General features: G+C 46.0%; 2 protein-coding genes across 2 annotated transcripts in view; both read left to right on the top strand.

The window, feature by feature from the left end:
- The window catches only part of LOC121550646 (inactive phospholipase C-like protein 2), a 101,428-nt gene extending 88,802 nt beyond the window's left edge, over positions 1 to 12,626 (top strand). The window contains exons 5-6 of the mRNA XM_041862985.2: positions 6,245 to 6,354; positions 12,035 to 12,626. Of these exons, the coding sequence (XP_041718919.1) occupies positions 6,245 to 6,354; positions 12,035 to 12,406 (482 nt within the window). The 3' untranslated portion in view covers positions 12,407 to 12,626. The remainder of the gene's footprint in view (positions 1 to 6,244; positions 6,355 to 12,034) is intronic.
- A 7,757-nt stretch (positions 12,627 to 20,383) lies between these two features.
- On the top strand, positions 20,384 to 22,276 carry LOC121551239 (orexin-like). Its single transcript, XM_041863799.1, has 2 exons — positions 20,384 to 20,470; positions 21,174 to 22,276. Exons 1-2 carry the CDS (start codon positions 20,405 to 20,407, stop codon positions 21,561 to 21,563), a joined length of 456 nt encoding a protein of 151 aa, XP_041719733.1. The 5' UTR covers positions 20,384 to 20,404; the 3' UTR covers positions 21,564 to 22,276.
- Positions 22,277 to 24,141: the final 1,865 nt, after the last annotated feature.

Genomic DNA, 24,141 nt, shown 5'->3' with positions numbered 1-24,141 from the left:
GCCAATCAAAAGAAAAAGGCCAACCATCAACCGCCAGAACCAGTTAGGGAGGAGAGAGCCGCTTGACTGCATGGCCAGATCAGACAGCTATTTTGAGATCAGCCAGCTATTCAAGACAGAACCAAAGATTCTCCTCCGACTCTCAGTTCCACTGCAGATCAGGATCCATCCTGTGATTTTGGTCAGTGACAATCGCAGGGGTATAGCCGGTTAACCAATGAAAGGATTGAAAGGAATTCAATGTTAGGCATTAAGTCAATGTTTCCAGTCCATTTAGAGATTGATGAGTGTGTTTAGTGATGAACACAGAGAAAGGACCTATGTGGGTGAAAAGGCAGTGGGCAGCAGGCAACGAGCACAGAGGAGCAGACCCCAGTGTGGCACAATTTAGCCATCAACCCTTGCGCCATTACCTATGTCTCTCTCTTTCTCTCTCTCCCTTCGTCCCTCCCAACCCAACCCTCTCTCTCTTTCCTTCACCCCCCCTCCCTCTCTTCCTCTGCCCCCCCTGTCCCCTTCCCTCTCTCCCTCTGTCCACCAGCTGGGCTCCAGCGGTGCCGTCTTCCATTTCAAACGGCTGATGCTCTGAGGCTGTGTGTGTCAGTGTGTAACTCATCTCCTAGCTACCTGCCTACAGAGTTAAGCCTTAGGCCCTGGGAGCCAGATTGCAGAGGGTGGGGAGGCAGGTTATCATACCCTGATAGCTCTCACTGTAACCTCAGGTCTCAGTGTGTGTTCTCCTGGCTTTGATAAGGATAACTTGTTTGAAGTTGGGACTATAGTCTATTATGGCCCCCTGAACCCACAGTCGCAGTCCAAAATGGTTACATGTTGACTGAGGGCCCTGGCCATCTACATTCACTAAGTTATTCAGAGGATATATAGAGGTCAGCTCAGGACTGTATGAAAGTCAGCATTGACAGTTTACATGTTAAGAGCCTAAACTGATGAGGATATGCAGAGGGAGGGAGGGGAGGGGGAGAGAGAGAGAGAGAGAGAGAGAGAGAGAGAGAGAGAGAGAGAGAGAGAGAGAGAGAGAGAGAGAGAGAGGGAGACCCAAAATGAGGTGGAAACTGAGCTGCACTTCCTAACCTCCTGCCAAATGTATGACCATATTAGAGACACATATTTCCCTCAGATTACAGCAATCCACAAAGAATTCGAAAACAAACCCAATTTTGATAAACTCCCTTATCTACTGGGTGAAAAACCACAGTGTGCCATTACAGCAGCAAGATTTGTGACCTGTTGCCACAAGAAAAGGGCAACCAGTGAAGAACAAACACCATTGTAAATAAAACCCATATTTATGTTTATTTATTTTCCCATTTGTACTTTAACTATTTGCACATTGTTACAACACTGTATATATACATAATATGACATTTGAAATGTCTTTATTCTTTTGAAACTTCTGAGTGTAATGTTTACTGTTAATATTTATTGTTTATTTCACTTTTGTTTACTATCTATTTCACTTGCTTTGGCAATGTTAACATACGTTTCCCATGCCAATGAAGCCCTTGAATTGAAATTGAATTGAATTGAGAGAGAGAGAGAGAGAGAGAGAGAGAGAGAGAGAGAGAGAGAGAGAGAGAGAAAAGAGGTCTATGTCCTATGATAGATTTTGATAGCAAAAGGTATAATTAGCATTTAGTCGCTGGGTGAGAAGAATAACAACCCAGACAGAGCTGGCAGTGATCGACAGAAACGTTTTGTGTGTGTGTGTGTGTGTGTGTGTCTACCATGACGTCTGTGCTTAATTGCAAAGTCTGATTGCAGCTGACACCTACACTGGTTATTTGAGGTACATGTCAGTGTGGTGCTGTCACAGCGGGACACGTGTGTCATCATGCTGCTGATAATTGATCAGTCCCCTCCATCAACACATACATACACACACACACACATACTCAAATACACTCTCACACACATACACACAGCCGTTTGAAATATATGCGGTAGAGAAAACAGCACTCTGTTTGAATGGCTACTCTCTCTGTCCTCCTTCCTCCTCCCCCTTTCTGTGATCATTATGCCCAGCCATTATTGCGTCTAATCAGTTTAATTTGAGAAGTGGCGCTGACGGGTTGATGAGAGAGAGAGAGAGAGAGAGAGAGAGAGAGAGAGAGAGAGAGAGAGAGAGAGAGAGAGAGAGAGAGAGAGAGAGAGAGAGAGAGAGAGAAGTGGGACGTGAGGCGACACGATGTCCCCGCTAACTGCACATACAGAGGTGCCTGCCAGATGAACCCCCTGGGTGCTATTGATGGCTCACCACAACACAGGCTGCACTAATGACACACGTTCTGGCACACAGATGCTACCTGTGGATGTGTGCACAGGTGACTGCATGAGTGTGTGTGTACGTGCATACATAGTGCTTTTCATAACATACACAGCACATATATACCCCTACAATGCTTATTAAAATCCTGCAATCATGTTTAAGACAACCACAGAGGTCATATCACCAGTTTTAATGGGCTTTTACAGCCCGGGCACCAGAGGGTGAGAGAGACAGCAGCAGTAGACTGGTATTGGTAGTGTGGGTAGAGGGCTGGAGGACTGATGGAGGGAGGGAGGACGTAGGAGGAGGTAGGAGGCACAGGCTGCATGGACATGGCCATGTTTATTTATTGATATCCCTTCCTTCCCTCCCCCTCTCTGTCCATGGATGAGATGCTCCGCCAGCTCTGGCAGCTCAGCCTCTCACCGTGGATCCCATTACCATGGAAATGCAGGGGATAAAGAGATCCCTGTCTTTACATAGTCAAAGCCGCCGTTCCGGACAGAGAATATCCCATTCTCTGTGGTGTCCTGTGATGAAATCCGGCTTTGGCTGCTCCCTCCATCGCAGCACATCACTCGTAATAAATAAATGAAGCTCGGCTCGGAGCCTCTCCTTTGTGATTTCTGTTACTCTCTCACTCTCTTATGGTTCTGCCTTTGCCTTTTTCTCCATTCTGTTCATTTCTCTCATTAGTCTCCTTTTCTCGCTCATCTTTTGTTCAATTTTACTACTCACTTTTGTTACTCTTATCTCTCCCCCTGTTCCTCTCTCTGTATTTCAAATAAAAAATAAATGTTTTGTCACATGTGCCGAATACAACAGGTGTAGACCTTACAGTGAAATGCTTACTTACAAGCCCTTAACCAACAATGCAGTTTTAAGAAAAATAAGTGTTAAGAAAGTATTTACTCAATAAAAAAAATAGTAATAAAAACAATTTGTAAATGTATATGGAGCATAGGTTCATTATTTATAACCCCTGGATGCCCCAGTTACACTACTGCTCAGAAGCAACTCACTAATAATATATTTCTCTCTTTCTCTCTCTTGTTTCGTTCTCCATGCCTCTCGGCTAGGGTGATTCTCAGCCACTGAACTGTGGTGGTGTGGGGGTGTATGTGTGTGGTTTTATGGGTGTGTGCGTGTCAAGGGGTGGCTTTGCAGGAGGAATGAAGATTTTAGGGTTTTAGGAATGGGTGTGCCAATGTGTGCCATGCAGAACCGGAATGGTGATGGCATACTTTGTTGAGGGGACTTTTTAATTGGAGCACAGAACATGAAGGGTAGGGAACATGTCTTTGTAGTGGGAACTTGCTCTGTAATTAGACTTTGTCCTCAAACTCTGAAAATGTGACTAGGGAAGCAGCTGTAGTCAGCATTACGGTATCTGTGTACTGTAGAAGTCAGTGTCAATCCAGTGGCAGATGATCTGGACAGTGGACAGATTTACAGCAGTAAAGTAAGCCCTACAGACCATGAGGCCGTCTCGGGTGGTAATATTACAGTAAGCCCTACAGACCATGAGGCGGTCTGGGGTGGTAATATTACAGTAAGCCCTACAGGCCATGAGGCCGTCTGGGGTGGTAATATTACAGTAAGCCCTACAGACCATGAGGCCGTCTGGGGTGGTAATATTACAGTAAGCCCTACAGACCATGAGGCCGTCTGGGGTGGTAATATTACAGTAAGCCCTACAGACCATGAGGCCGTCTGGGGTGGTAATATTACAGTAAGCCCTACAGACCATGGGGCCGTCCAGGGGTTGTGATGTTACAGTAAGCCCTACAGGACATGGGGGCGTCTGGGGTGGTGATATTACAGTAAGCCCTACAGGCCATTGGTCCCTCCAGGTGGTTATGTTACAGTAAGCCCTACAGGACATGGGGGCGTCTGGGGTGGTGATATTACAGTAAGCCCTACAGGACATGGGGCCGTCCAGGGGTTGTGATGTTACAGTAAGCCCTACAGGCCATGGGTCCCTCCGGGTGGTGATGTTACAGTAAGCCCTACAGGACATGGGGGCGTCTGGGGTGGTAATATTACAGTAAGCCCTACAGACCATGGGGCCGTCCGGGGTGATGATGTTACAGTAAGCCCTACAGACCATGGGGCCGTACAGGGGTGATGATGTTACAGTAAGCCCTACAGGACATGGGGGCGTCTGGGGTGGTGATGTTACATTAAGCCCTACAGGACATGGGGCCGTCCAGGGGTGATGATGTTACAGTAAGTCCTACAGGACATGGGGGCGTCTGGGGTGGTGATGTTACAGTAAGCCCTACAGGCCATGGGTCCCTCCGGGTGTTGTTGTTACAGTAAGCCCTACAGGCCATGGGGCCGTCTGGGGTGGTGATATTACAGTAAGCCCTACAGGCCATGGGGCCGTCTGGGGTGGTGATATTACAGTAAGCCCTACAGGACATGGGGGCGTCTGGGGTGGTGATGTTACAGTAAGCCCCACAGGACATGGGGCCGTCTGGGGTGGTGATATTACAGTAAGCCCTACAGGACATGGGGCCGTCTGGGGTGGTGATATTACAGTAAGCCCTACAGGACATGGGGCCGTCTGGGGTGGTGATATTACAGTAAGCCCTACAGGCCATGGGGCCGTCTGGGGTGGTGATATTACAGTAAGCCCTACAGGCCATGGGGCCGTCTGGGGTGGTGATATTACAGTAAGCCCTACAGGATATGGGGGTGTCTGGGGTGGTGATGTTACAGTAAGCCCCACAGGACATGGGGCCGTCTGGGGTGGTGATGTTACAGTAAGCCCTACAGGACATGGGTCCCTCCGGGTGGTGATATTACAGTATGCCCTACAGGACATGGGGCCGTCTGGGGTGGTGATGTTACAGTAAGCCCTACAGGACATGGGGCCGTCCAGGGGTGGTAATGTTACAGTAAGCCCTACAGGACATGGGGCCGTCCAGGGGTGGTGATGTTACAGTAAGCCCTACACGCCATGGGGCCGTCTGGGGTGGTGATGTTACAGTAAGCCCTACAGGCCATGGGTCCCTCCGGGTGGTAATATTACAGTAAGCCCTACAGGTCATGAGGCCGTCTGGGGTGGTGATATTACAGTAAGCCCTACAGGCCATGAGGCCGTCTGGGGTGGTGATATTACAGTAAGCCCTATAGGCCATGAGGCCGTCTGGGGTGATGATGTTACAGTAAGCCCTACAGGCCATGAGGCCGTCTGGGGTGGTGATATTACAGTAAGCCCTACAGGCCATGAGGCCGTCTGGGGTGATGATGTTACAGTAAGCCCTACAGGCCATGAGGCCGTCTGGGGTGGTGATATTACAGTAAGCCCTACAGGCCATGAGGCCGTCTGGGGTGATGATGTTACAGTAAGCCCTACAGGCCATGAGGCCGTCTGGGGTGGTGATATTACAGTAAGCCCTACAGGACATGGGGCCGTCTGGGGTGGTGATATTACAGTAAGCCCTACAGGCCATGAGGCCGTCTGGGGTGATGATGTTACAGTAAGCCCTACAGGCCATGAGGCCGTCTGGGGTGATGATGTTACAGTAAGCCCTACAGGACATGGGGCCGTCTGGGGTGGTGATATTACAGTAAGCCCTACAGACCATGGGGCCGTCTGGGGTGGTGATGTTACAGTAAGCCCTACAGGCCATGGGGCCGTCTGGGGTGGTGATATTACAGTAAGCCCTACAGGCCATGAGGCCGTCTGGGGTGATGATGTTACAGTAAGCCCTACAGACCATGGGGCCGTCTGGGGTGGTGATGTTACAGTAAGCCCTACAGGCCATGAGGCCGTCTGGGGTGGTGATGTTACAGTAAAATGAGAATAATATTATTTTATTTTCCAAATGGACAGAAGGTCCAACGGAAATTCGACTTCCGCTTTATCCTAACCCCTCTGACCTTGGCTGCCTGTACCCTATGAACAGTCCATTCACCTCTCTTGTGCGTATGTTTGTGTTTGTTCAGGACTGGACTTCCATGTGGACCTTCACAGGATCGGGGCGAAGGAGGGCCTGAAGGGCCGGAAGCTACAGAAGGCCATGGAGAGCTACGCCTGGAACATCACCGTCCTCAAGGTATGAATACAGCACATCCATCCATCCATCCACAACACAGGAAGCTCTTTGACAAGATAATGTACCATTGAAGGCTAATGGATAGTGTATAGTGTACATCCACACACTTTGTCAAGATAACACTAGCAATGTATGGCTAGTGCATCATTCGTTAGAAATACTGCCCTGTCTGCATAAGTTCACAAGGTTATTGATTTGCAACAACTTCCAGTAATTTACAGAAATGATGTTGATGCTATACTCCTCTCCCAAGAGATTACATCCAATCTTAAAACAGCAATTTGGCATCTCTCTTCTTTGTAATCCTTAAATCTTAATTAATTGGTGCAGCTCCTGGATATAGCTGTGTCTGTGGGTGGGGGGTGGGGGGAGGGGTGGTGGGGGGGGTCGAGGAGAGGAGGAGGATTATTTAAGATACTGTTTGAAGAGGTAGGGTTTCAGATGTTTTCGGAAGATGGTCAGGGACTCTGCTGTCCTAGCTTCAGGGGGAAGCTGGTTCCACCATTGGGGTGCCAGGACAGAGAAAATAAAAGCTTGGACTGGGCTGAGCAGGAGCTGCCTTCCGGTAGGGGTGGGAGGGACAAGAGACCAGAGGTGGCAGAATGGAGTACTCGGCTTGGGGTGTAGGGTTTGAGCATAGTCTGAAGGTAGGGAGGGGCAGTTCCTCTTGCTGCTCCGTAGGCAAGTACCATGGTATTGTAGTGGATGTGAGCTTCTACTGGAATCCAGTGGAGTGTGCAGAGGAGCGGGTGACATGAGAAAACTTGGGAAGGTTGAAAACCAGGCGGGCTGCAGTGTTCTGGATAAGTTGCAGGGGTTTGATGGCACAAGCGGAGAGCCCAGCCAACAATGAGTTGCAGTAGTCCAGAAGGGAGAGGACAAGTGCCTGGATTAGGACCTGCGCTGCTTCCTGTGTGAGGTAGGGTCATACTCTACGGATGTTGTAGAGCATGAACCTGCAGTCACTGCTTTGATGTTTGCAGAGAACAACAGGGTGTTGTCCAGGGTCACGCAAAGGTTCTTTGCACTCTGGGAGGGCGACACTGTGGAGTTGTCAACCATGATGGAGAGGTCTTTGAGCGGGCAGGCCTTTCCTCAGGAGGAAGAGCAGATCCGTCTTGTCGAGTTTGAGTTTGAGGTGGTGGCCGACATCCAAATTGAGATACCTGCCAAGCACGCAGAGATGCGTGTCGCCACCTGCATGTCAGAAGGGGGGAAAGGAGAAAAGTAGTTGCGTGTCATCCGCATAGCAATGATAGGAGGGACCATGTGAGGTTATGACGGAGCCGAGTGACTTGGTATATAGAGAGAAGAGGAGAGGGCCTAGAACCGAGCCCTGGGGGACACCAGTAGTGAGAGTACATGGTGCAGACACAGATCCTCTCCACGTCACCTGGTAGGAGCGGCCTGCCAGGTAGGATGCAATCGAAGAGTGTGCAGAGCCTGAGACGCCCAGCCCTGAGAGGGGGGAGAGGAGGATCTGATGGTTCACGGTGTCGAAGGCAGCGGATAGATCTAGGAGGATGAGAACAGCGGAGAGCAAGTCAGCTTTGAGAGTGCGGAGACACAGAGACACAGAGAAGAGAGCAGTCTCAGTTGAGTGACCCGTCTTGAAGCCTGACTGGTTAGGGTCAAGAAGATGGTTCTGAGAGCGATAACGAGTTGACCAGAGACAGCACGCTCAAGTGTTTTAGAAAGAAAAAGAACGAAGGGATGCAGGTCTATAGTTTTTGACATCAGATGAGTCGAGTATTAGTTTCTTGAGGAGGGGAGTGACTCGGGCCATTTTGAAGTCAGAGGGGATGCAGCCAGTGGTCAGGGATGAGTTGATAAGGGAAGTGAGGAATGGGAGAGCGTCTCCAGAGATGGTCTGGAGAAGGGAGGAGGTGATGGGGTCGAGTATTCACTGTAGTGTTTTTGCAGACTTTGCTGTAGTATTCACTGTAGTGTTTCCTGTAGTATACTGTAGTATTTAGTGTAGTATACTGTAGTATTTACAGTTAACTATAGTATAAATACTGTAGTAAAAGAAAACTGTAGTATATACTATAGTAATGAATGTTGTGTAGGGAACACAATATATGGTCTATACATGGCATGTAGGTTTCTCACTTATGGATGGCGCAAATTGCGATATGGGAGAGGGGAATGGGCAGGGTATATGCAAATTAAATACTGTAGTATTTACTATAGTTAAAAAAGCGTAGTGTTTTTGTGGACTGTAGTGTTTTTGCGGACATTACTGTAGTATTTACTACAGTGCTTCTTTTGCGTATAATACTTTAGTATTTACTATAGTATTCTACAGTACAATACAACATTCTATAGTAAGTACTACACATGATCAAGGGATAATACAGTGTGTAGTATAGTATTCTACAGTATACTACAGTTTACTATAGAATTCTATAGTAAGTACTATAGTATTCTATAGTAAACTGTAGTATTTTTTGATACCATCGCACACCATTTGTTAGCCAACATGCACAGTAAGCTCCACCCCTCTCCACCATCACCCCCCTTTCCCAGGAGTTTTGGACCCAGCGGACGTGCCCTTCGGTGGGCCATTGGTGTCACGCTCTCCCCCTCCTCTCTCCTCTCTCCCCTCTCCATCTCGCTCTCCTCTCCCCTCCCCTCTGTCCCCTCTATATTCCCTCTCTCTGTCCTCTCTCCCCTCTCTCCCTTCTCTGCCCTCTCTCCTCTGTCTCCTCGCCTGTGACACAGGCCCACAATCATATAAAGCGGGGCCCAACGCCCTCGTTTCACAGCCTCAATGAATCATTACCTGTGGTAATAGCGACACTGATAAAGCACTAAGCCTCGCCGCCATCTCGCCCAGACACTAATAAGGATATAGAGAGAATGTGTGATCTGTGTTTTCGATCTCATCTGGATGTAATTATTCAGGATTGAGGGAAGTGTTTAGCCTGGTTTGGGGCTCCGCCGGGCTGGCAGGCAGCAGAAGAGGGAGGATGTGACGAGGGAGACATTTGATTCCCCAGGATTAATCAGGGAGATGTCTGAGCTGCATCAAACAGGATCAGAAATAAAGTTAAAGACAAAATGGAAATGTCTAGAAGAGAGGATAGAAATAGAATGCTCAAAGGTAGTGGTAGCCACTAGACAATGTTAATAGTCGTTTTAGATTCACCTTCAAAAAGTGTGTTGCTCAACTTATTTTGTTTGCACTCATTGTTATTTTCCAGCATATGTGGCTGGCAGGCTTATCTTAATTAAGCTTTAATTCACTCTACAGAACTGAAGGACTTAAGCACTTCAGAAGCCTAACGTGGACACACAAAACCTAATGCCTTACCCCCTCCATATTTCGGCCCCTCTACCCCCATCCTTCTCCCTCCTTCCTCCTTCCTTGTGTCTGTACGGTGAGTTATGGGTACAGGCTGCATGTCCGTATCTGCATGGCACAGCAAACACGGGCTCATTAACAGCCAATCTACCTCTCGTTATGGTGGTGAACATTTGGTATGAGGCAGTATGGTCTGTGTGTGCCAGCCAGGCTTGGCAACCCAAGTCCAGGCAGGCAGTTACCTCTCCATTCAGTCCAACTCGCTTGTTCCACAGCCCACAGACTCCATGAGGGTACGCAGCCTGCCAGCTCTTTCTACTGGGCACAGGAGGGTAGGGGGTAGAGAGGGAGAGAGAGAGAGAAACATAAGAAGCTCCAAAGACACTATGAGATTGTAGAGAACACTGCCTTCCCTCCAGCAGCACCAGCTAGTCTGATTCTCTAGATACAGTATTGTTCTTGAAGCATAGTAATTTAGAAGTCAATGATTAAAGGACTGTCCATGTTGAAGCTCCTCCTGTCACCAGTCTGTCTCTTTGCCCACTGCTCTCTCCACAGCTAACCTATAGTTTCACGGAGTCCTCTCTCCCTCTGACCCATATGTTCAGATCTGGAGGCACATTGGCGGTTGAGATAAACCTTCCCAAAAAGCAAAAATGACAGAAACAGGTTAATGGACTGTGTTGGGGATGAGGAACGAACAACTGTAATTGACTAGGAGTTAGAATCTTCTACAGATGGAGATGTGTGATTGTTGGCTCTGTGTGCTGTGGAGCCTCAGCCTTGGCTAACCCCCAGTGGAGCGCTGTGCTGCAGTACAGGCCAGCTGCGGGGGTGAGTGTCCCCGTAGCCATGGTTGAGCTCAGCCCATAGTGATTTGGTTCCGGTACCACCAGCCAAGTCCCTGACTGGTGCAGCAGCACCAGCTTTGTGACTCCCACAGCAACATTACATAATTTCTCAAACATATGTTTTATTCATGCTGTTGGAGTGGATTGTGTTCTGAGGCCCTTCATGTAGAAGACTTGTCGCTAAGCATTACCCTCACGTGAGAGGGGAACATTTTGTCATTTTGTCCAGGGTTGTACCCTCAACCCCCCTGTACTACATGCCACTCTACTCTGTCTGCCCAGTGGCAATGGGAATAGACTGTACTAGAGTCCGACAGACAAACAAACAGACAGACAGACAGGCAGGCAGGCAGGCAGACACCCCCAGTACAGACAGGACATGTTCCCTGGTCCTTGCCTCGAACAGCATCGTCCCACAGGGACGTCTCTCAGGTTCCCTTAGCCAACTAACTGCTGAGGACGGCAGGATAGAATATGTGAGTATGGTGGTGAGACTCAGAGCGCTTCAGAGACAAGCAGAGTCAGAGAAGAGAATAGGGGACGGTTGCTGTTTAGGTGGGCTGTGAAGGGATGTGGTGGTGGAGGACATGGAGAGAGAGACATACTGGGAGAGGATAGTGGTAGTGGTAAGGATGTAGAGTGAAGACAAGGAAGAGGGGAGTGTTAAGGGTTTAGTAGTGAGGGTCTGTGGGGTTTTTTGGGGGACATTAATCCAAGCCCACAACACTACAGAATAGAGCCAGCAGGGCTGCAGTAGCTCACTCTTTCACTCAGAAACCAAGGCAGCAACAGAAACTGCCCTGATTGACTTTACAACGCCATAAAGCGGGATGCCTGCCTTGACCACTTCCTCCCCATCTGGCCCGGTTTCATCTCTGGGGTGTTCCTAAATAAAGAGGACGATGATGATGGTGGGGGATCACTTATCAACAGATTACTTTTAAAGGAGCTCTGAGGAACCGCAGAGAATTCCTCCAACCACACCGCAGCATGGATGTAGACTGCCATCTGCTGGCTAAAAGAATGTAGTGCATTAAATCAAATCAAATTGTATTTGTCACATGCTTTGAAAATGACAGGTGTAGACTAACAGTGAAACGCTTACTTACGGGTCCTTTTTCAACAATACCAGTACTGAGTCGATGTGCAGGGGTACGAGGTAATTGAGGTAGCTATAAACATATAGGCAGGGTTAAAGTAACTAGGCAACAGGATAGATAATAGATAGTAACAGCAGTGGGTATTTTTGTTTAGCAGTCTTATGGTTTTGGGGTAAAAGCTGTTCAGGGTCCTGTTGGTTCCAGACTTGGTGCACTGGTACCGCTTGCCATGCAGTAGCAGAGAGAACTATCTATGGCTTGGGTGGCTGGAGTCTGAAAAATGTTTGGGTCTTCCTCTGACACCGTCTGGTATAGAGGGCAATACTGAAACACATGAGTGACAGCATTCTCTCGCTTTCTCATTTGTCCCTCTCTCTCTCTTTCTTGTCTCTCTCTCTCGCTTGTCTCTCTCTCACTCTCAGGGTCAGGCGGACCTGCTGAAGCACGCTAAGAGTGAGGCTTTGGACACACTGCGTCAGATCCACTGTGCCACCCAGTCCTGTGGCCTGAGCAAGAACGGAGCTGCCTCCCCTCAGCTCCAACACCAGTACCAGGCCCAGCCCCACCATCCACCCCAACCTCACCATCTCCAACCTCAGGCCCAGAACCAACCCCAGCCTCTGTCCCAACCCCTGGCGGAACCCCAGCCCGAGGCCCAAGCACAGCTCCAGGCCCAGCTCCATACTCAACACCATCCCCTGCCTCCCCTCCCGCCCCAGCCCCCACAGTATAGGGCAGCAGGCTCTCATGATGCCATCTCTGAGAACGAGACGGCCAGCGATGGTTCCTGCTGACCCGTTGCCTGTACCCGCAGTGGAGTCCACCCAAAGAGAGACAGGGAGAGGAGAATAGAAAGAGAGAGGGTGCTTGAGAAGCAGAGAGGAGAAGAGCAAAGAAAATGGATGGTTCCTTTAACACCCCCGAAGATGGACATGCAGAGTGAGATAGAAAGGAAAAAAGAGGAGAGGGAGAAGGAGAGAAGGAAGAAGGAGAAGGAGGAGAGAAGGAAGGAGAAGGAGAAGGAGAGAAGGAAGGAGAAGGAGAAGGAAAAAGAGCAGGAAAAGGAGAGGGAGAGAGATGGTGAGAGGGAGAGAGATGATGAGAGTGAAAGAGCAGAAGAGAAACAGCAAACAGAGCAAGGGACGGGGAAGAAAACTTGCCGTAAAAGACAAGAGACACAAGTTTGAAAATAGATTGTTTTAGAGACAAAGAATAAATGTCTCTGTCAGCTCTCTCTCCTTTCCTATTTCTCTATCTTGGATTCGATAGAGACAGTCTCGCTGTCTTTCTCTGGGCAGTGCCAGCACTGCTGGCCCTGTGGGTACAGGCACCTTACATTGGCATTTCATACCGCACAAGTTCGCCTTTGGATTCCCCTAAGATACCCATAGCAGGTCCAGGACCCTTTCCTTTCCTTTCCTCCTCCTCTATCTTCTCCCTTATGTTTACTCCATATACCGGTAGATCTGCCCTTCCATGCATCATCCTGAGCTTCAACCTTTTGCCCTTCTCTCTGAGGAGGCGGCTGCCATTTTAAGTGCACAACGTAGAGCAGCTCACACAGACTCTTGAGCTCTGTAGGGATCCTAGCTAGAGGACCATTACTGCACAAACTAACCTGGGAGCTGTCTGTGAGAGAGACGGTAAAGGACTGCAGCTCTGCAGCCTCTCTCTGTCAGGCCCTACCTACCTGGCCTCTACAATGATGCACTGGCTCCCCCTGCTGGAGACTCCAACCTCCACAGGACCCCAAACACTTGCACAGTGCCCTTAATTAAGATTTTTATTTTTGTTAATTGTCAATCACAACATGCCTGGACTCTGCGCGTAGTAGGGGCTGTGTGCGTAACGTCCCGTATGTTGCTGTCGTCGTCCCATGGATGGAGGGAGCGTGGCCGTGCTCTGCCCACGCTCCAGCACTCAGAGGTAGCTACTAGCAAGAGCTCACCAGCCTGTTTTAACTGGAACAGTCTGTCGACCCTGTCTGCGCTGAAGAGACTAAAGGACTCTATAGATCAACGATCACAAGAGAAACATGGACCTGGGGCAGATTCCTGCTGTCAATCAAACACACACCTAACCTAAAAGAGAAACTATGAATCTATATAGATGTATACTGTATGTATGTACAAGTAATGAAGAAACACTTTACATTTATCTCTGATAATTCTCCCTGAAACAAAACATCCCGTTGATATTATGATTATTGTTATAATTGATGTTAGTTATATTCATAATTGATGTTAGTTATATTCATATTACAATTATTTTATATACAGTACATTGCTTCTACATATACAGTGACTTGATACCTGTTGTTCTGTGCTGCAGATCAAGACAGGTGGTGTGTAATGTCGGGTGTAGGGGTTAGAGGTCAGGGTGGGTTTGGGTTGGGGGTCATCATTCCAAAAATTGGGTCAAACAATAATCTGACTTGTGTTTCACTGTAAAGTGATGTGACTTCTGTATGAGCTCCTTAAAATGCCCCATTAAAACTGGCTTCATTGCCTCCTTTCCTTCAATTCTTCCACTTTGTCATTGTCTTTATGCTGGGAGCCTACCTGACATTGACAACTCCAGAAGGTGGCGACAAATAGTAGGGAAAAGGTTATGAGTGACTGGAGGGATGGGCATGAGGGATTCAGCCTTTTGCTAAGGTCAGGTACTATAGGTCCAGGTCAAATAGGGGATGCTTATATTTGTCCTGCTTCACACAGTGCCTTCAGAAAGTATTCACACCCCTTGGCTTTTTTGTTGTTGTGTTACAGCCTGAATTTAAAATGGATTACATTGAGATTTTGTGTCACTGGCTTACACACAATACCCCATAATGTCAAAGTGGAATTATGTTTCTATACATTTTTACAAATGTATTCCAAATGAAAAGCTGAAATGTCTTGAGTCAGTAAGTATTCAATCCCTTGGTTATTGCAAGCCTAAATTTCAGGTTCAGGACTCACTCAGTGTGCAATAATAGTGTTTAAAATGATTATTTAATGACTACCTCATTTCTGTACCCCACACATACAATTATCTGTAAGGTCCCTCAGTCGAGCAGTGAATTTCAAACACAGATTCAACCACAAAGACCAGGGAGGTTTTCCAATGCCTCGCAAAGAAGAGCACCTATTGGTAGAAGGGTAAAACGTTTAAAAAGCAGACATTGAATATCCCTTTGAGCATGGTGAAGTTATTAATTACACTTTGGATGGTGTATCAATACACCCAGTCACTACTAAGATACAGGCATCCTTCCTAACTCAGTTGCCGGAGAGGAAGGAAACCGCTCAGGGATTTCACCATGAGGCCAATGGTGACTTTAAAACAGTTACAGAGTTTAATGGCTGTGATAGGAGAAAACTGATGATGGATCAACAACATTGTAGTTACTCCACAATACTAACCTAAATGACAGAGGGAAAAGAAGGAAGCCTGTACAGAATAAAAACATGCATCCTGTTTGCAATAAGGCACTAAAGTAAAACTGCAAAAAATATGGCAAATAAATTAATTTTATGTCCTGAATATAAAGTGTTATGTTTGGGGCAAATCCAACACCTCGCTGAGTACCACTCTTCATATTTTCAAGCATGGTAGTGGCCGCATCATGTTATGGTTATGGTTTTCATCAGCAAGGACTAAGGAGTTCTTTAGGCTAAAAATAAATGGAATAGAGCTATGCACAGGCAAAATCCTAGAGGAAAACCTGGTTCAGTCTGCTTTCCAACAGACACTGGGAGACAAATTCACCATTCAGCAGGACAATAACCTAAAATACAAGGCCAAATATACACTGGAGTTGCTTACCAAGACTACATTGAATGTTCCTGAGTGGCCTACATACAGTTTTGACTTAAATCGGCTTGAAAATATACGGCAAGACTTGTAAATAGCTGTCTAGCAATGATCAACAACCAACTTGACAGAGTTTGAAGAATTTTTTAAAGAATAATGTGCTAATATTGTACAATCCAGGTGTGCAAAGCTCTTAGAGACTTACCCAGAAAGACTCACAGCTGTAATCGCTGTCACAGTGATTGTAACATTCATTGACTCAGGGGTGTCAGTTCCCACGGGGGGCCAGTATAAACAAAAAAAATTAAATAAAAACAAAAAAATATGTATTCACTAACTGTAAGTCGCTCTGGATAAGAGCGTCTGCTAAATGACTAAAATGTAAATGTAAAAATGGGTGTGAATACTTAAGTAAATTAGATATTTCTGTATTTCATTTTCAATACATTTGCAAACATTTCTAAAAACATGTTTTCACTTTGTCATTATGGGGTATTGATGGGTGAGAAAAAAATATATTTAATCAATTTTGAATTCAGGCTATAATACAACAAAATGTGGAATAAGTCAAGGGGTATGAATACGTTCTGAAGTGTGTAACCTGTACAAGTGTGTTGCATATCCCACTCCTCCTGAGACACCCTCAGAGAGTGGGGTCATGGCCAGGGATCAGCCATTATTGACTGCAAACCTGGAGATTTTTCACCTAGTCAGCTCTACCAAACTTTCTGTTACTGGCCCAAGCAGTGCTTAATTTGAGCCGGATCCTGCCGGAACAGGATCCGGCACCTCTTAGATTTGACTTCGTTCGTTCCGGCACCTATTTGCCCGGTTCCGGCCCTCTCGCAGCATGATTTATTCATTGGTTCACTGTACACACTGTAAACATTCTAATAAAAGCGATCAGCGTTAAATTAAGTTGCCTCCTCGTTATTTCTCCCGCCCCCCACACATGTAAAAGTGCAGTGATCCTTCTGTGTAATCATCCTATCCTGCCACACTGATTCCAGACCTTCTCTCTTATTTGTACATAGAGGTTATGGGGAGGGCCAGTGAGGTAAGTAATTTATCTTGACACAGGTCTTGGTCAATGTTGCCAATTTAGCGACTTTGTCGCTATATTTAGCGTGTTTTCAGACCCTTCTAGCGACACATTTCCAAAAAAGCGACTAGTGACAAATCTAGGGACTTTTTCTGGTGTTATTGGAGACTTTTGGAGACTGACGTGAAAGCACGTGTCGTTCTTACTCTTCTCAACGAGCAGCGGGTGCTTTGTTACCCCCGTCCCAAAGCACTCACAGGCGGCCCAGTCCTCGTGCAGCAGCCCCTCCCAGCTGTAGTCAAAGCAGGAGATGTTCACCCCTCCGCGTCCAGACTGCAAATGAATCGCGCATGCGGGAAGCCGCCGTTGGTTGATCCCGCCCTGGTTTACATTCAGGGCGGGATGTAAATGTAGGGTGTTTTTTACTCACTTTTTGTCTCTCCCACGACGTTATTCCTCTCTCCTACAGCGTCCATCACAATTACATGTACATGGCCAATAATGCAAATTATGTGATGACGTCATTTAGCGACTTTTAGGACAGCCAATAGCTACTTTCCTTACTGAGGAGTTGGCAACTCTTGGTAGTGGTGGTCAGCTAGTGAAGAGGTCCCTACGTAATCACGTCATGTAGCCTAGGCTAGTCGTCCCCTACTGAATTTGAAACGTGGGAAAGCCAAATAATAAATGGATAAGAAAAGGCAATCGAGTTTGATGAAATTTTTCAAGTCCAAAAATCCAGAGAAAGATGGTGACTCAAACCCAGAATGTGCCAGAGAACTGTCTGTGCCGGAGGAGAGGAGAGGGGCAAACTGTTCCTGATGGCGATGCTTTAGCTAGTAGCGCTGCTAATCCCGCCAGTTCAGCACCACCGGCACCTCCACTAGCGAGTCAGACTCAGTAGATGTCCTAACTGACTTGCCAAAACTATACTTTGTTAACAAGAAATGTTTGGAGTGGTTGAAAAACGAGTTTTAATGACTCCAACCTAAGTGTATGTAAACTAAATAGGTCCCCTGTAGCTCAGTTGGTAGAGCATGGCGCTTGCAATGCCAGGGTTGTGGGTTTGTTTCCCACGGGGGGCCAGTATGAAAATGTATGCACTCAGTAACTGTAAGTCGCTCTGGATAAGAGCGTCTGCTAAATGACTAAAATGTAAACTTCTGACTTCAACTGTATATTCTCATACAATATATATACAAAAGTATGTGGACACCCCTTCAAATTAGTGGATTCGGCTATTTCAGCCACATCCATTGCTAACAGGTGTATAAAATCGTGCACACAGCCATGAATCTCCATAGACAAACATTGGCAGTATAATGGCCTTACTGAAGAGCCCAGTGACTTTCAACGTGGCACCGTCATAGGATGCCACTTTTCCAACAAGTCAGTTTGTCAAATTTCAGCCCTGCTAGAGCTGCCCTGGTCAACTGTAAGTGCTGTTATTGTGAAGTAGAAATGTCTAGGAGCAACAACAGCTCAGCTGTGAAGTGGTAGGCCACACAAGCTCACAGAACGGGACCGCTGAGTGATGAAGCGCGTAGCGCGTAAACATCGTCTGTCCTCGGAAGCTGACGTTGCCTCTGGAAGCAATGTCAGCACAAGAACTGTTCGTCGGGAGCTTCATGAAATGGGTTTCCATGGCAGAGCAGCTGCACACAAGCCTAAGATCCCCATGCGCAATGCCAAGCGTCGGCTGGAGTGGTGTAAAGCTCGCCGCCATTGGACTCTAAACAGTGGAAACGCGTTCTCTGAAGTGATGAATCAAGCTTCACCATCTGGCAGTCCAACGGACAAATCTGTGTTTGGCAGATGCCAGGAGAACGCTACTTGCCCCAATAGTGCCAAATGTAAAGTTTGGTGGAGGAAGAATAATGGTCAGGGGGTGTTTTTCATGGTTCGGGCTAGGCCCCTTAGTTCCAGTGAAGGGAATCTTAAGGTTACGGCATACAATGACATTCTAGACGATTCTGTGCTTCCAACTTTGTGGTAACAGTTTGGGTAAGGCCCTTTCCTATTTCAGCGGGACAATACCCCCGTGCACAAATCGTGGTCCAAAAAGAAATGGTTTGTCGAGATCGGTGTGGAAGAACTTGACTGGCCTGCACAGAGCCCTGACCTCAACCCCATCGAACACCTTTGGGATTAATTGGAATGTCGACTGCAAGCCAAGCCTAATCGCCCAACATCAGTGCCCGATCTCACTAATGCTCTTGTGTGGCTGAATGGAAGCAAGACCCCGCAGCCATGTTGCAACATCTAGTGGAAAGCCTTCCCAGAAGAATGGAGGGGAGGCTGTTATAGCAGCAAAGGGGGGACCAACTCCATATTAACGGCCATGATTTTGGAATGAGATGTTTGACGAGCAGGTGTCCACATACTTTTGGACATGTAGTGGTACGTCATATTATCACATAGGCAGGAGGCCTATATATTCTAATATGTGTGTTCTGCTGTAGCCTACGTTGATTTATTTTATTTGAAGTTATATTCCAATATCCACCAATGGTAGAGTGGCCAGACAGAAGCCACTCCTCAGTAAAAGGCTCATGACAGCCCGCTTGGAGTTTGCCAAAAGGTACTGAAAGGACTCTCAAACCATGAGAAACAAGATTCTCTGGTCAAGATTCTTTGGCCTGGAAGCCAAGTGTCACGTCTGGAGAAAACCTTTCACCATCCCTACGGTGAAGCATGGTGGTGGCAGCATCATGCTGTGGGGATGTTTTTCAGCGGCAGGGACTGGGAGACTAGTCAGGATCGAGGGAAAGATGAAAGGAGCAAAGTACAGAGAGATCCTTGATGAAAACCTGCTCCAGAGCGCTCAGTACCTCAGACTGGGGCGAAGGTTCACCTTCCAACAGGACAACGACCCTAAGCACACAGCCAAGACAATGCAGAAGTGGCTTCGGGACAAGTCTCTGAATGTTCTTGAGTGGCCCAGCCAGAGCACGGACTTGAACCCGATCGAACATCTCTGGAGAGACCTGAAAATAGCTGTGCAGCGACGCTCCCCATCCAACCTGACAGAGCTTGAGAGGATCTGCAGAGAAAAATGGGAGAAACTCCCCAAATACAGATGTGCCAAGCTTGAAATGTCATACCCAAGAAGAATCGAGGCTGTAATCGCTGCCAAAGGTGCTTCAACAAAGTACTGAATAAAGGGTCTGAATACTTATGTAAATGTAATATTTCACACATTTATAAAAACCAGTTTTTGCTTTGTCATTATGTGGTATCGTGTGTAGATTGCTGAGGTAAAAAATCAATTTAATCAATTTTAGAATAAGTCTGTAACGTAACAAGTGAAAAAAGTCAAGGGGTCTCTACCACCAATGACCAATAGCTAAGGGGATAACATCATCAAGAACATTGTTTGAAACAACAAACACACTGTTCTTGGTGTGTCAGTATTCCCGGAGCGACACGTCATATTTAATACAATAGAGATAGTGATCATTAGCCCTCATTAGGACTGTTAGATGACCATCTATTTACAGACCATTCAGTCAGTCAGCTTCTAAAGGTTATCAGGGATGGTTCTTTGTGTTCCCTCATATCTTTGATGAGACCATGTCTATTACTGCAGCTAATTAACCCAGTCTCCCTCACCACTAATCATAACGGTATGTCCTAACGAAGCTCCCCACCACCCTGACATAATAGCATTCCACTACTTTATTCAAAACCCAGGAAATGTCCTAGAGATGGTCTGGAGCAGGATCAGAGTCATTAAGGACGGCTGATAGACTTCAAGTCATCAAATGAGCAAACGAGTCAAACTTTACAATAGAAAAAGAGCATATATTTTTGTTGATGTCCCCGTCCACTGGACTAAATATATCTTAATGACGTCTATGGAGGGTGGAAATTAGACAACATAGGGCCTTTTAAAAGGAAACTGGCTACAGAGAGTGGTGAGAGTAGAAGTGGACCCCACAGCCTTTAACAGAACATGTGTTTCAACACAAAGCACTGGACTACAGCACCAGGGATGGACACAGGATGCTCATCCACAAAGGTAGGATCGACTATGTAACACAGCTTTTATTACAGATGTTTTTACTGTGAATAATTTAAGCAGCCATTACGGTCCTCAGACAAAGGTCATGTAGGTACATGTACTAAAGGGAATGTTCAGAAAAGTATATCAGGTATTATATTTGGATGAATGGTAATGCTCGCTAATGCTCCCTAATTTGCATTTAGTATTTTTAGAATGGAGATGGAACACCATTATTTGCACTTAGCGTGTCAGTCACTGCCCTGATATTTTCATGGGTTTGAATTCCTTTCAGTCTATTGAATAGGGTTTTTGGTCATGGGTTTTAGGGTATTAATCAATTACATAATCTTTCAAAATAGCAAGACCTTTTCTGTTGGATACTGAAGAAAACGTTCTAAAACGGATAGTTGTTAGCAGACATGACTCAAATCTTTCTGAAATTGTTCTCAATGATTGTTCCTGAGTACATTTTAGCTTACATTTTTCATATTAAACATAAACGTATATTAGCATAGGCCTATGCATCTCGCTCTCTCTATCTTACTCTCTTGTTTTTCATAATATTTTTTTTTGAGTTTGCAAGAAAGGCATTTCACTGTGCATGTGAGATAAAAAAAAAACGTGAAACTCCCTTTCTCTCTCTGTCTGTCTCTGTCTCTCTCTCTCTCTCTCTTATACAATTCTAACATTGAAATACTGTATCTGCTTCTACTGACAGAAACTCAAGGTTCTCATCTTGATGCTACTCATCTCTCATCTGGCCTGTGACGCTCAGGAGGTTGCCAATTGTTGCAGACAGAAATCCCACTCCTGCCGCCTTTACGTCCTGCTCTGTCGCTCAGGTAATGGGACGGGGACAAGGAGACCCCTCACTGATGACGCAGCCACTGGCATCCTCACACTCGGTAAACGGAAAGAAACTGATGAACGTCGTTTCCAGAGCCGGTTAAATCAGCTACTCCACGGGTCACGGAACCAAGCGGCGGGAATCTTGACGATGGGGAAGAGGACTGAAGACACAGCAGAACCGCTCATGCGCTTGTTTCCCATTTTAGAGACAGCCCCCACCACCACGGCCCAGTCGGTTTTACAACTGCCATTCAAATGATTCACCTGGAAAACATCAATGTTGCCCATCATTTTTGAGGGACTGCGTCTTGGGGTAAAAGTTCCTTTAAGATTTCATTTCTTTGTGGAGTAGAGTAGGTGTTAGTAATTCTGTTAGTAATTTTGTAAATATTGTATATGAACTCATGTGTAATAAAATGTGATAATGGTCACATGTAGCATAGTTGTATTTGCTTCCCTGGTGTCTCTTTGTATTTTAGGTGATGGTAAAGTAAATATGAAGAAAGTGACTGTCTGAGGGTTGAGTCATCAAGTTGTGTCTGTATTATGGCATCACATCACTGGCAAGACAGTCAGACAACCCCAATAGCCCCAACCAGCCCTAATCATCAACCCCTCAATCAGCCATGAGCACTGGATGATGTCTGGATAGGTATGTGTGTTTGTGCACATGAGTGTGTGATCCAGAAAAGTACTTTTCCCAGAAAGAATTTGGTTTCTGTGAAAGCTGGAGGTCTGCTGTATTTTCCATCTCTCTTCCATTCTAACCTGCCCTCCCTCTCCAAACTGACTCCATGATTCTTCCTCTTTCATGACTTTTCTCATGGGGGCAGCATGGAGCTGCTTCAAGGCTCAAGCCTGAATGGATCTCTGTGTTACTCAGCCCGCATACTGTATTCTGATGTATAGCCAAAGATCAAGGTCAAGACCCGATGTATTTCTCCATCATTGCATTACATTCTCTTGCCACACTTTCTGTCCCTCTCTTCTCACCTTGTAGCTTCTTTCTAAATGTTTGTACATTATATATAAAGTTTTAGGTAATAACTGAAAAACAACATTTTAACCATTGTTATGGAAGTAAAATCTAAGGCTATTCTGCAGTCTTGTTTGTGTGTTCTTCATGCATACAGTACCTCCATCCACTCACCTGGTCACAAACACACAAACAATGAACCATGCCATATCGACACAAAAACACCAACACGCTCACCGTGCCATGTTTTCTCTCGGTTACTGCAGCGTGTCAGATCGCCTGATAGGTATAGAGGAGCTGCTAATTAAAACAGATGCTTAAGAGAGAGAGGGAGTATGTCTGGGATACATGTATATATTCATTTACTCATGCAGTATGAAGCTACCCAGCTAGCACATTTGGTTCCTTCTAAGTTGTGGGAATGTACGTTTTTGGTTTCCCATTGGTTCTGGGAATGAAGCCATAAGTTTCCTGACCGGTAAAACTGAACTTTTTTGTTTGTTCTGGGAATGGAGATTTTTAGGTTGCAGGGAGGTTCTGAGAACATTTTGCTATGGTTCCCTGAAAGTTTTATTAACATTCTGAGAATGAAATGTAAAGGTTATTTGAATAACTTCCTCAACAAGACTGTAAGGTTAACTGTTTTGAACTCCAAGCACAGATAGGACATACGGAATTTAATTTGCTTAGGCATTAATCATGCACACACATTTCTTTTTTATTGTGGCACAGCATCAGTGAGATTTGAACCTATGATTGTCTGTTGTCTATCCATGGAATTAGTCCACTGTGCCACCAGGATGGAGCTAGCATGTCATGTTTATTTACTCATACAAAGCTGTTCATTTTAGTCTATTCAAACAGATCCCATTTCAAAGGAAACAAGCACTCATTAAGATCAGGTGTGGCCAATTAGTGGGCTCAGCCAACACACCTGAACACACTTAACAAGATAGAGGATAAAGAGAGTATTGTTGACCCTGAGAACGGAATGTATATGTTTTTAAAAAGCATTCTTAAAACGTTATTTGAACGTTACTAATGTTTTCTTGTCTTCTTAATGTTCTGAGAACATGGCTTTAAATAGAACCATGAGAAAACCTGCAGAAAACGTTACGCTGAAGTACTGAAATTCCCACAGAAGACCATTGTTTCTTAACATTCATGGAGCAATTTGAGAACATTACTTTAAATTAAACCATGAGGAAACCTGTAGGAAACGTTATGCTGTACAGAAATTCCCACAGAAGAACGTTGTTTCTTAACGTTCTCTGAACTATTTGAGAATATTCCCAATGCCAAACCAATTGGAGAACGTTTCTAGAACATTACCAAAAGTTATATTAAATGTAACCTGGTTTGAACTTTTAGGAAACGTTCTGTTAAAGTAATGAAATACCAAGAAAACAATGTTTTTTTGTCAAGTTCCTTAAATGTGCTGAGAATGTTCCAAAGCCAAGCAACTATCCTGCACCATTCCTAGAAAGTGGTGGGAAGGTTGAGGACAACCATGCTCTCACCAAGCTCTAAGAAACATGGTTCTCAGAACATTATGTGCTAGCTGGGTAAGATGCTTATAAGATCTAAGAGGCTTTTGATTGTGTATGTGTTCATGTAAATTATATGCATGTGAATCTTGTTCCTTATATATTCTAAAGCTGTGTGTGGGCTTGTGTTTGTGCGTACGTGTGTGCCTACATGCGTGCGTGTACAATGTGCCTCCATGTGCATGTCAACATGTATACATGGGTATTCTCATCCCTACTTCCTAGTAAGGATACAGGATCAGAAATGGATGATGGCAGTGGTGTGTACAACAGAGAAAGAGAAAGAGGGAAGGGAGGGGAGGGGAGGGGCAGAA

Source organism: Coregonus clupeaformis, chromosome 35 (assembly GCF_020615455.1).
Source record: "Coregonus clupeaformis isolate EN_2021a chromosome 35, ASM2061545v1, whole genome shotgun sequence".
Classification (NCBI taxonomy): domain Eukaryota; kingdom Metazoa; phylum Chordata; class Actinopteri; order Salmoniformes; family Salmonidae; genus Coregonus; species Coregonus clupeaformis.
Note: the sequence above shows the minus strand (reverse complement) of the source record. Positions and strands in the feature narration are given on the sequence as shown.

Coding starts and splice junctions, on each gene's coding strand:
- LOC121551239 (XM_041863799.1), top strand. CDS start 20,405: ATGTGTTTCAACACAAAGCACTGGACTACAGCACCAGGGATGGACACA. Junction 20,471..21,173: donor CAGGATGCTCATCCACAAAG/GTAGGATCGACT, acceptor TTCTACTGACAG/AAACTCAAGGTTCTCATCTT.